Source organism: Diceros bicornis, chromosome 30 (genome assembly GCF_020826845.1).
Source record: "Diceros bicornis minor isolate mBicDic1 chromosome 30, mDicBic1.mat.cur, whole genome shotgun sequence".
NCBI lineage: Eukaryota > Metazoa > Chordata > Mammalia > Perissodactyla > Rhinocerotidae > Diceros > Diceros bicornis.
The window spans coordinates 3,177,279-3,190,264 of record NC_080769.1 but is presented as its reverse complement, the minus strand read 5'-3'; the positions used below and the strand labels follow the sequence as shown (position 1 = coordinate 3,190,264).

Sequence of the window (12,986 nt, the reverse complement as noted above, 5' to 3'; positions counted from 1 at the left end):
AGAAGACCTAAGCGGTAATTTTAGACCTGAAAAGTCCAATAACTGAAATGAGAAATCTACCAAATTGGCTCAATAGCAGAATGGAGACAAAAGAGGGGGAAAAAATAAGTGAACTTGAACACAGAACAATAGAAATTATCCAATTTGAACATAGAATATAGAATACAAAAAATAAAATCAACAGAGTCTCAGGGACTTTGGGGACTATAACAGAAATCTAACATTTGTGTCATTGAATTCCAGAGAGAGATTAAAAAAGAATGTGGATATGAAAAGTTATTCAGTAAACATGGCTAAAAATTTCCCCAATTTCCCAAAAGACAAAAACCAATAGATTCAAGAAGCTGAGGTTTCTCCAAACCAGACAAACTCAAATCTATGCCACGAGACATCACAATCAAACTTTTGAAAACTAAAGACAAAGAAAAACCCTTGAAAGCAGTGAGAGATAATGATACTTTATCTTTAAGGGAAAAACAATTTGAATTACAGCTAATTTGTCATCAGAAACCACGGTGCCAGTGCAATTTAACACATTTCTCAAATGTTGAAAGAAAAGAGTTGTCAGCCTAGAATTCTATAAGCAGAAAAGATATCCTTGTGGAATTAAGGGGAAATCAAGACATCTTTTTTTTTGATAAAATTTACTTTTTCCCCAAATGTTAAATAAACATGATATAATGAACTATATTGTGTCCCCCTAAAATTCATATGTTGAAGCCCTGACCCCCATGGGTGTATGGAGATAGGGGCTTTTAGGAGTGATTAAGGTTAAATGAGATCATGGGTAGGGCCCTAATCACATAGGACTGATGTCCTTAAAGAAGAGGAGGGACACCAGAGCTCTCTCTCTTCTCTTCCACACGCAGAGGAGAGGCCATGTGAGGACACAGTGAGAAGGCAGCCATGTGGCAGCCAGGAGGAGACCTCACCAGAAACCAACCCTGTCGTCACCTGAATCTTAGACATCCAGCCTCCAGAACTGTGAGAAACTAAATTTCTGTTGTTTAAGCCACCCAGTCTATGCTATTTTGTTATGGCAGCCTAGCCAACTATTACATATGGACACATAGAAAACAAAGAAAGTGTAGAATATGAAGACAAAGAAAATCACCAGAATACCACCACATAGACTACTGGAAAATTGGGTGGTTGTGTTTTTGTCATCTTCTAAAACATATCATGAATATTTTTCTTTATCATTAAATATGAATCAAGGACTGTTTTGACATTGTTAAAGAGTGAAACAACTTAGTTATAGACCTGCCAGAGTTTAGGGAAGTTGGGGTAGCATGAGGGAGATCTTTGTGGTGATGGAATATTACATATCATGATTGCAGTGACAGTTACAGGAATCTACACACGTGATAAAATGACACTGAACTACAGACACGTTGTCCCGGTGTCAATTTCTTGGTTTAGATATTGGAGTATCATTACCTAAAAATGTAAACTTTGCAGGAAACAGAGTGAAAGGTACACATGAACTCTTGGTATCATTTTTGCAACTTCCTGCGAATCTATATTTATTTCAAAACAGGAACTTAAAAATAAAGAAATCTGTTAATAGATAGTAAATAGATAGGTCTTTTCACTTTGAAGCAACATCCTTGTAGGGGCAAAAAGACAAGCAGAATGATTCTTCACATCTGGGAGGTCTTTTAGACACAGTATCATGCTTCCTATATCAAAAATGTGTGAAAACCAGCCTCAGGCAGGCTTTCATAACAAATACAAGTGATGCTGTGAAAAACTTAAAAGCAGAACTGTGAGTTTCAGAGAAGTTAATCATCGGGAAGATTAGGGGGAAGACCAGGTCAGTGGTTTCCTAAGTCATCCCATGAAGACAGAAGTCATACTAAAAACTGGAAGTCGTTTTCACACGCACAGACCAAGATCAGACGTCCTCCGTGGCTGGGCTTGCTGGACTCTGAAAGATGAGAAACAGATTTCTAAGGTTGCTGCCAGGTAGGAAGAAAGATAATAATGGAGAGAGAAGACTAAAACTATCTGGGAACTGTCTGTACAGTTTGAGAATATTCTCTGTTCTTTGCCTGATTTCTGACTTGTTTTTCCACTATCTCTGTAAGGAAGAGCAGGGAAGAAATTTTAGGAAGGATATTACCTCAATTATGTTCAGTTTTCAAAGGAGAAACTTATTCCTAGGGCAGACGTGGGGACCTAGAGATATTTCTCATTTTACCACCTGTATTAGTTCAGGTTCTCCAGAGAAACAGAACCAATAGCGTGTATCTCTCTCTCTCTCTCTCTCTCTCTCTCTACCTATCTAGATTTATTTTAAAGAAGTGGCTCATGAGATTGTGGAGGTGGGAGAGTCCAAAATCTGCAGGGCAGGCCAGCAGGCTGGAAACCCAGGGAAGATTTATTGTTGCATCTTAAGTCTGAAGCCAGTCTGGAAGCAGAATTCCCTCTTCCTTGGAGGTGGTCTGTCATTTTTCTCTTAAAGCCTTCAACTGATTGGATGAGGCCCACCCAGATTGTAGAGGGTAATCTGCCTTCTCTAAGTCTACTGATTTAAATGTTGATCTCGTCTAAAAAATACCTTCACAGCAACATCGACACTGGTGTTTGATCCAATATCTGGGTACCATGACCTAGCCAAATGGATACATAAAATTAACCGTCACACCACCTATACTATTGTTTTTCAGAAGAGTAGACAACCAAATGCTCATAAAAATCTAATATGCTAAGAAAAACATAGTCCTTTAGTCTATCAGCTTTGTGTGGGTTGTGGAGTGATTTGAAGGACAATAACAGTGAATTAGTAAATACTGATATCAGTGAGGTAAGCTTAATTCTGATTACTCTGTATTTCCTTCAATGCTTGGGATACTACCTGTCACCTAGTAGGTTAGGTGTCCCTTGTATGTTGTCCTCATTGGTTGTAATTAGTTTCCAGGTTTTTGAAAACAGCCACATTTCTTATCATCTGCTTTGTGGAACATGATTTTTTTTTTAAAAAACAGTACATTTTGGAGTAACCATTGTGCAAAATGCTGTGGGAATTTGAAAGCAATGGAGAGCAAAGCTAGTTTCCTCCAGATATTTACATTTTTAGGTGTCTATGTAGAGTGTGCTCAGCAGACTAAATGACCTTATTCATACACATGGGACATTGGGACTCATCTGATCTTACTCTGGTGCCACACTTTAGAAAACAGAGGCGTGGTTGGTGGGGCATCTGAGGCATGGAATGCCTGCACCACTTTCCCAAGGGGCAGCTCCAGGCTGGTTTGGACTCAGCCCATCTGGCCCCGGAGCCTGGCCCTCTGCAGCACTGGACAGAGCTGTAGGAGAAAAGGACATTTCGTGGGCTAGGAGGGAAGAGTAGGGGTCTAGGACTCTGACCCCTGGGAGGACCAAGGTGAGCGTGTGATTCTGCCTGACCCTGGAGTCTGACCCAGACACAGTGGGTCTCAGGTACCAGGAAGGTCATAGAGGAGCTGGAGAGAAACTCTGCTCTTCGTTTTCTTCCTTCACTCTTTCCCTTTAGCCGACATACGTTGTCTGGTTACTCTGTGTTGGGCTCTGTGCTAACCCTTTGTTAGTCTTCACTAATCTACAAGCAGAGTAAAGATCAGCCTATTACGCTGTCATTGTACCCATTTTGCAGTGGGGAAAGTGTGGCTCACAGAATGGGTGGTGTTCTCAAAGCCGCACAGCCGCCATGTGGACGTCTGGGATGCAGACTTGAGCACGTCCATCTCCAAATCCATCCTCCACCAGTGTCCCCTGTCACCTTACACAGTGTGAACTGGCAGCACAGCCTTAAGAGGAATTCATCTTTGTCTTTCCCTAGGAGGAAAGATCCTAAGCACACACAGATCTGAAAAGATTTTCAGAAAGTTTTTGGTCACATGATTGGGATGACAGACCCTAATAGGTACACTGGTTATTGCCTGTAAAGAAGATTTCATTCCTTCAACTCATAGTGGTTTTCATACCAGGAAGCTTGTTGCTGTCAGTCACTCACTTCTCAGGACTGGACTGGGAGACAAAGGGGGAAAGCTGTGCCCTCAGTGCACTACAGGAGGCCAGGAGCTCAGCTGGAGGAAGCACAGAAGCCGTGGGCGCTGCACCTGGAGAGTCCACTCACCAGGAGAGGGTGGCTCCACCTGCAGCCTCCTTAGTTCTCACTCGTCACCTGTCAGCAGCTCCCCCCTCTTGATTCCAGGGCTCCACGCCCTGCTGATATCACTGTGAGCTAGGACTCACACTTCGGGATGTCTGACCCCAAACCCACATTCTTCTTGTATGCCCAGAAGCACGTACTCTAAACAGGGGGGTGATCCTGGAAGAGAAATCATTGAAGCAGATTTCTGCCATCACCAGAGAACAAAGAACCTGGGTCTGGGCAAACGCACTCCAATCTGAGGACTTTCTCCTTCAAGATTTCCCCTTCCACTGGGAGAAGTTGGAGTTCCTAAGCTGTGTCCCTGTCATAAGCTGTCTGCCTTTATTCTGTCCCCACCTCAGGCTCCATGAGGGCTGTGGCTGTCAGTGACTGATTCCTTGAGGAGTCCTTGAGATGGAGGGGAGAGGCTGAGTCCTCGATTCTGAGTCGAGTACAGGAGACTCGGGGAGGCTGCTGGAAAGCTATGGGCTGCAGGGCCAGAGCCACCTCCCCAGGAGGCAATGGCTATCGGACAGATTTTGAAGTTGGAGCTCGACTCCCCTCTCTGTCTTTTCTCGGTCGTTCTGTCGCAGGACTCTCACTGCTGCTGCTGTCGTCATTGGGACCTGCAGCCCGGAACCCTGGAGGTGAGTCTGCCCAGCAGCCCCACTAGTGACATAAGCTGGGAGCCCATGCTGGGGTCTGGGTTCTGTCCCCAACAAGGCGGGGAAGGAGGCTTATTCTGCACGTGAGGCTCAGAGACAGTCCTCTGGGGACAAGAAAAGCTGTTTCTTCCTCCCTAAATGTCCAGTGTTTTCTGAGTTCTCCCTCTTCTGAGGGAAGCCATCCCCCTCTTCCCTCCTCTCATCTACTCAGGGTCCTCCCAGTTGGCAGCTGGCTTCCTCCATTTCTTGGGGTCTCTGACCCTGGTCTTTGTCCCACAGCCTCTGCCCCCACAGCCTGTGCTCGCTGGTGCCCTCGGAACTCCACATGTGTCAGTGCCACCGCCTGTCGCTGTGATCCAGGATTCAGCTCTTTGTCTGGGGAGATCATCACCAGCCCCGCGGAGAGCTGCGATGGTACAGGAGCTTGGAGGATGCACAGGGGCATATGGAGATTGAGCGGGGAGAGTGTGGGACATCCAGAGCCCTCAGCCCTGAGAGCACAACAGAAGCATTTTGTCAAGGATGAGAGAGGAGACAGGGCAGGGGAGGGATGAGGGAAGGGAGCATCGGGTTTCATGATCAGTAGTGGAGTGTTGAGAGCTTACACAGTGGAGCTGGGCTACGTGGGTTCAAAGCTTAGCTCTGCCACTGGCTGGCTCTCTGACCTTTAAGAAATTATTTCTCCTCTCTGTGCCTCAGTTTGTTTGTCTGTATGTTAGGGGTAATCATTGTACCTACCCCACATGGATGATGTGAGATTTAATATTTAGACTAGTACAGAGCAAATTATCAACAAAGGTGAGCTATCATCATTGTTATTGCTGTTATTATTATTGTTATTATTGTTCTCATAGCACAAAGAAAGGGGAGGAATAATGGCAGAAACAGGAGGAAAGAAGCACCCAGGGCCTGGAAGCTCAGGCTCTCCTACTAGAGGGAGCTCACCAGGAACTCCTGCTTGGCTCACGATCATGGTCTCCCACCGCGTCCTCACAGCAGACCCGTGAGGCAAGCAGAGCCAGGACTGTGGTTTAAAGATCAAATTTGGGCTCAAAGAGATTGAGTGGCTTGTCTGAACTCCCACAACTAATAATGTGGTAGAATCTAAATCCAGGTGGAAAACACAGTAGTTTTTATTATTCAACAATGCAGGATCACAAAAGGAAATTATACAACCTCAAAGTGGTGAAGATGGTAAATTTTATGTTATGTACATGTTACCACAATTTTAAAAAATGGGAAAAAAGGACATTCTATGATTTTTACCAAGAAACTTTCTTCATTGACTTGAAATAATCTTAGATGCATATTTACTGATAATAAAGGAAAATATTCCTAATATGTTAGAAAATATAAGTAAAAAATACCTCTAAAATTTCCAGTAGTCTGTGTAGTGGACTTATGGGTCCATGATACTATATCGGGGAGATAGTAATTTCATCAGGGGAAAAAATGATGTTGTTTTGACACCTTCCCAGCCCACCCATGACCCTGGAGGTGTTCCTAAATGTTCCGTCATGCATTGGCACGTGTGTGTCTCATGGAGATTTGTAGGCTGGGTGACTATGGAGAGATCCTGCTGCTAATGTAGCTGGATCCCAGCTCCTTTCTGGGAACACACTTGTAGAGTTGAGAATTTCCCATCCACATGTCTCCTTGCCTATACACCTCACTCTAAATGGTCCCCCACTCGACTCCACCCCATCCCATCAACCTTGAGGACAGGTCTCCAGCCATCGCAGCCATCACAGAACAGGAGGGAAGCCCCGTTGCCCAGGTGGGGGCTGAACAGGAACCCCTCAGTGTGTGTCCCTCCTGCTCCTGTCCTGTCCTGGTGCTGACACCCACAGCCTGGGTCGGGGGCCTTAGAAGGGAAATCTGCAGGCACAGAGAGGAGAGCTCTGATCTGGGGGAGACCAGTCACCTGTCCTGACTCGTTGTGATGCTGAGAGTCCTCTCAGGCTCTAAAGTCTTTGGTCCCCTGATGGAACGTACAGGAACCAAATATTTTGGTTACGCAACAGTGTACAGACCCTGAGCTGCTCAAAGGTGACCTGGGTCATGGGCATCTTTCTTCTTGTGTTTAGAGAACAAGGAGACCAAAATGCCAGAAAACACCCCCAGCGACTCAGCTGTAGCCATTTTGTGCTACTTTCTCATTTCATATCCGACTCAGGCTCTGATAACGGGGGACTTCCCTCAGGGGTGGAGAGAGCAAGACTCCCCCAGAGGCATCCTGGGGCATCTTCACAAGGCCTGACCCTGGGAGCTGGCGGAGTGCCTGATGAGGAGTGTGGGGTGTACTTGGGCCACTGTGAGTAAAGGGGGCTGGAAGCCAGCAGTGGGCAGGCTCCTGACCTCCTGGCTTCTCCCCAGGGGTCAATGATGAGTGTGACCCTCGACTGCCTCCGGCCATGAGTCCCTCCACTTCCTCAGCATCAAGGGAGGCCTTCAATGCCAATGTCACCCTGACTGCAGCACACTCCCAGGTCCCCGACAGTGCAGAGAACTCCACAGGGGAGGGTCTGAAGCTGAGTCAGTGCCTCCGTCTACCCCTCAAGGAGAGGGGGATGCAGACATCCCCCAGCCCCTGTCATGGCACAGCAGAATGTCTGAATCTATGTGCCCTCAGGCCCAGCCAGAGAGCAGCGATGAGCAGAGAAGTAGCAGAATTTCTGGAGTAGATGGCTCCAGCCCAGCCCAGTCCCAGGAGTGCCACCTGGGAGTTGAGTTCAGCGCAGTCCCTGTGTCAGGGTCAGGCTGGAGGCCAGGGTCTCTGCTCTGTGGGTAATCACCCATTGAGAGGTGACCCTTTGTCCTGCTGTGTTCTAGACATCAACGAGTGTGGACCACCCTCGGCAGTGTCCTGTGGGAAATTCGCAGACTGCCAGAACACGGAAGGGAGCTACTACTGCACATGCAGCCCAGGATATGAGCTTGTTTCTGGAGGAAGAATGTTCAGGAACGAGAGTGAGAACATGTGTCAAGGTAAGAACCACCCCGCGTGTTCCGTCTCCTCCTCCATGAGGGTTGGGGTCACTTGTACCACTTTTCCAGGCAGCAGAGGGCCGTCCTGGGCACCTGCCTAGTCACTCACCCCCTCTGAACTCCAAGGCTCAGAAGCATACATACAGGGTCACTTCAGTGACTTTGGAACATTGTCCTTGCCCACTTGGCATCTTATTTTCAGAAAACAAAAGAGAGGGATGGCATGAAGATACCTCACGAGCTCACAGTGTGTTGCATTGCAGTGCAATATCCATCCTCTTCATCAGTCACTGCCAGAAGACTACACGGGCTTGGCCAAGCCAGGAGCCCTCTCAGATCCCCATGTTATGATGGACTCAGCATCCCCATCCAGAAACTTGAGAGGGGGAGATTCGAGGGCAGGTCCACCTTCCCCGGCCAGCCTGTCCCTGGTCAACAACCACACCTGGTGAAGACGCCTCTGGGCCGTGACTTGGCTTCTTGGCTGCTCAACCTCCATGTAATCTCTGAACAAAGCTCTGCCCTGACCCTCCACAATAATTTCAGTTCATGGGCCTGTGGACAACTCGGATGACGGGGACCTGGGGGGAAGCTGTGTTGACAGGGGCTGATAGGGTGACATGGACCCCATGCACTCACACTCAGAGAGGCAGGGGAACAGAAGAGGCTCCCATCTGGACCAAATGGCAAGAGAGCGCGCCATCAGGAACCATTGCCCCAGGCTGACCCTCTCCTGAGGAGGTCAACCCAGGCCCCATGTGGGTCTGTACCACTTGGGGACAGAAAATGGAGGCTGGACCCCACTCCATGGGGCCCACATGTCTGCATCCCTGGTGGGAGGCCAAGGGCTGAGAAAATGAAACATCTGCCACCCCTCGCCCATCAGCAGCTGCTTCCCTCTCTGGCCACCCAGCCCTCACCCACCACAGGCCTTGTTCAGATGTGATTCTCTCCACTTCCTGCCAGTCCAGAGGATGTCTTCATGGGGATCAGAAAAAGGCACCTTCACCACCCCAAGGCCACCTGGCTGGACCTCAGCCTCCACTGGCCACCCAGCCTGGCGCCCTCTCTCTGGGTGGCCCTGGCTGTCCAGCATCATCTTCATTCTCCCTTTTGCTGCCGAAAGCCTCCTTCTTGAGGGGCCGGGCTCAGGGGAAGGTCTTGGTCTGTCTGCATGGAGCTGGATTCTCAGAGTTAGTGTGGATGGGACAGCATTGTCCCGTCAGAACAACCGAGATTCTGAGGAGAACTCAGCGGGCGAGCAGCCACCCTGGGAAATGAGGACAAAGGCCGTCCCTGTGAGCCAAGCTGGTCCTGCTCGGGGAATGCAGCATTTCCCCTGCACTCAGGCCCCAGGAAGGCCCAGCCTGGCCGTTGTCCAAATGCTCAGGCTGGGACACAGGTGGCTACGATGTCCCCACCCCAGCTGGGAGCTGCCCAGGGAGGCTGAGGGAGCCGGAGCTGGCAGACAGGGAAGACTCCGGCCGTTTCCAGCCACATCTGGACAACAGAGCCTCTAGGCCACCACATGCACCCACAGGCCTCCACGTGAATAAGAAAAGGCACCCACTCACCCGGGAAGAGATAGTGGCCCCTTCCAGATGCTTCTCTGCTAGGAAACATGCCAGACTCTCAGCCCCGAAGGCTGCCTGCAGCTGCAGGCATCCGTCACCCTCTCTCCCCTTGCAGACGTGGACGAATGTCAGCAGAAACCCAGAATCTGTAAAGGCCGCAGCGTCTGCATCAACACCCAGGGCAGCTACACCTGCAGGTGCCCGCCTGGCTTGGAGCTCAACCTGACGGACCCGAAGCTGTGCACAGGTAGAGGCCCCGGGAAGACACAGCCTGGACCGGTGCTGGGGAAGGGGCGGAGGAGGTCCTGCAGCCCGAGGAGGAGGGAGGGGATCCTCACGTTCCTGGAACAGCAAGGGCCTGCCGAGACCCTGCCCAGGGCTCACCTCCCAGAAAGGTCCCACCACAGAGCAGGGAGGTGTCGGGTCTTCTGGGCCTGGAGATCCCTTGTGGTGGCCCTCCCCCTGTGAGCAGCCCCCAGACCTCGCCCCTTCCTCATCTGTCACGTGGGAGCAGAGGGAGGTGTCACTTCTGGCTCTGAGAAGGAGAACCTCAGTCCAGGGCTAAGGAGGAAGTGGATAAGAGCCTTGATCAGGAAGTCCAGCTCTCATGACTCAGTTTCCCTTTTTGCCTCTCTTTTCACCTGAAAAATGAGAACACGTACCTGCTGATCCCATCTTAAGGGAAGCTGCCAGAGCGAGCTTTCTCAGGAGCGTTGTGTCCTCAGCACAGGCTGTGAGGAGACAGGGGACCTGGGCGGGGAAGGGCTGACCCTCTTGGTTCTGCTCTAACAAAGGCAGAGGTGCGGCACTGGGTGGCAGTGGTGCCACAGCCCCACCCCCTGTGTCAACAGGTGCATAGCCATGGTGTCACAGCCTCCCTGGTTAGAGGCCTGTCTCAGGTCCCTGCAGTCCACCCTGCACCGTGCATGAGGGACTCAGTGTATCTGGGATCACACTTGCACTCACAGTTATACCCCGTCCACCTCAGAGGTGCACATAAGCTCTGAGCTTATGGAATCTTTACAGTGGAAAATGCCATCACACAGTTGTGTCCTGACAGGCTAGGTGCTGGAAAGCGGGGCATGGGGGTGTCTGCAGTGTGAAGTGCTGAGGAACTCAAGAGAAGGGGCAGTGAGAGGAGGGTAGAGCTGACCCTCCAGCTTTGTCCTCAGACGTGAATGAATGCACCTCGGGGCACAGTCCGTGTCACAATTCCACCCACTGCCTCAACGTCGTGGGCGGCTACAAGTGCCGCTGCCGCCCTGGCTGGAAGCCGGTTCCTGAGTCCCCCGATGGCCCCAACAACACCGTCTGTGAAGGTCCGGAGCTCAGACGCTGCCCTCCTGGAGACCCACACTCAGAGCATCTGAACACATCAGTGGCACCCACACAAACCTAGCAGACTGAGCAGGGGGGTGCCCTGCTGTGCTGGGTGTTAAGCCTTTGGAGACTAGATGTGAACAGATCTGGGGGTCCTGGGAGGAGCTGGGGTACCAAGGGGAAGGCTTCTGGAGCCCCCAGGCAGCATTAATCACTGACTGGGGTGAAGGTGTCCCACTGTTTCACAACCTGTATGTCTGTCCTGGCTCACCTGCCTCTGCGTCACCTCTGCACCTCCCATAACCTCAGGTCCCCCACTCAGGGGTGTGCCCTCACCGGGTGGCATCACCTCCCACCAAGGGGGGAGGGGACACAACACGGAGAAATCAGTGGGACGTGGAGAGGAGAGGGGCCTGATCCAGGCTGTGACCTGGCCTGACCCCATCTTCGTGTCCCCAGATGAGGACGAGTGCAGCTCCGGGCGGCATCAGTGTCACAGCTCCACTGTCTGCATCAACACCGTGGGCTCCTACAGGTGCCACTGCCGCCCAGGCTGGACGCTGGTTCCTGGGTCCCCCAATGGCCCCAACAACACCGTCTGCGAAGGTACCTGTCCTGACCCGACCCCAGACTCCACCCCCAGCACACACAGACACGCTCACACCTAGTGACCCGCTGTTCTGTCCCCTGCAGTGATCCTCCCCCCCTGGACTCCACCTCTTGGAATCAAGAGCCAGGTGAGTGGCCCCAGCAGGGACCGGGGGCTAGGAATCCCTGTGTACAGTCCACTCTGCCCACCCCTTTTCCCCAAGTTCCCCGCCCACCATAGAGGCTCTCTGACCCTCTCATCTCCCCTCTCCTCAGCATCTCTCCCGCTTCTTTGAAAGAGTCCAGAGTCTGAGAAGAGACTTCACGTCTCTTCAAGCCTCAGCCCAGGACACCATCCAGGTGAGGGCAGAACCCAGGGGAGGCAGGGGGAGGCACCCATAGAGGCCGGAGGAAGCTGTGGTCTGGAAGGAGGCAGACCCCAACACAAGGGCGCCCTGCTTGGAGGCCCTGCCTCTCCTGGGGGGTGGGATGAGTTGACAGCAGGTATTTGTACTCGGTTAGACACCAAAGAGCACCTGCTGACACCTGCCCTCTTGCTTTCCTGGACTTGGAGTTAGTGTTATCGTTGGCATTCATGGACAGGGTTGACCTCTGAGTGGCTGGATTCCAGGGGCAAAGACCCAGGGAATCCCATCCAGTACCACCTTTATCCCAAAATAGATAGTCTCTGGGGTCTGTTCTCTGTGCTGAGTGGGCAGGGACTTCATGTAGACCCTCTGGCCCATGGCCCACTGGCTCTGTGTCCCCATCCCCCAGAACCTTGTGCAGGAGGTGGATGATCTGTTGGAGACCCCAGAGGAACTGGAGACCCTGCCCCGCTCAGAGCAGCACTGTGTGGCCTCTAACCTGCTCTTTGGCCTGGAGGATGTCCTGAGAGGGCTGAGCAAGGCTCTGCCCAGTGGGTCATTTACCTTCTATTCATCTGCAGGCACAGGTAAGTACCCGGGTCTGCCCAGCTCCTGCTCTGCCCGTCCTCCACCTCACTCCTCCCCAACCTCACCGGAGCCAAGTGACCACGCTTGTATCTCAGTGTTACTCTCATTAACAAATTAAAATAGAGTGTTAAAAAGAAATGAAGAAAAACTGTATTAATAGCCGTTCTTATTGTAATATAAATTATCAGCAGATGAAATAATCATAATGAAGAATACAAGATAAAATAGGAATTGCTTTGAAAGAAAACAGATTATTAAATTTGGAAGATTGTAAATTTAATATTATTTGATATTTAAGTATGATTTGTTTTATTGAGGTAAAATTCACATAACGTAGAATTCACCATGTTAATCAAAGTGTACAATTCAGTGGCATTTAGTACATTCACAGAGTTGTGAGCCATCGCCTCTATTTCTTTTTTGTTTTGTGTGTGAGGAAGATTGGCCCTGCACTAACATCCATGATAATCCTCCTCTTTTTGCTGAGGAAGACCGGCTCTGAGCTAACATCTATTGCCAATCTTCCTCCTTTTTTCCCCCAAAGCGCCAGTAGGTAGTTGTATGTCATAGTTGCACGTCCTGCTAGTTGCTGTATGTGGGACGTGGCCTCGGCATGGCCAGAGACGCAACGCGTTGGTGCGCGCCTGGGATCCGAACCCAGGCCGCCAGTAGCGGAGCACGTGCACTTAACCGCTAAGCCACGGTGCTGGCCCCATTGCCTCTATTTCTGAAATATCTTCATCACCCAGAAGTAAGC

At 50.5% G+C, this 12,986-nt stretch overlaps 1 protein-coding gene across 1 annotated transcript in view; it reads left to right on the top strand.

Moving 5' to 3' along the window:
* The first annotated feature begins 1,643 nt into the window (after window positions 1–1,643).
* LOC131394267 (adhesion G protein-coupled receptor E2-like) overlaps window positions 1,644–12,986 on the top strand; it is a 51,937-nt gene continuing 40,594 nt past the window's right edge. Inside the window, exons 1-10 of the mRNA XM_058525486.1 lie at window positions 1,644–1,968; window positions 4,732–4,785; window positions 5,083–5,217; window positions 7,636–7,791; window positions 9,481–9,612; window positions 10,538–10,684; window positions 11,145–11,291; window positions 11,379–11,422; window positions 11,550–11,633; window positions 12,051–12,228. Of these exons, the coding sequence (XP_058381469.1) occupies window positions 1,938–1,968; window positions 4,732–4,785; window positions 5,083–5,217; window positions 7,636–7,791; window positions 9,481–9,612; window positions 10,538–10,684; window positions 11,145–11,291; window positions 11,379–11,422; window positions 11,550–11,633; window positions 12,051–12,228 (1,108 nt within the window). The 5' untranslated portion in view covers window positions 1,644–1,937. The remainder of the gene's footprint in view (window positions 1,969–4,731; window positions 4,786–5,082; window positions 5,218–7,635; window positions 7,792–9,480; window positions 9,613–10,537; window positions 10,685–11,144; window positions 11,292–11,378; window positions 11,423–11,549; window positions 11,634–12,050; window positions 12,229–12,986) is intronic.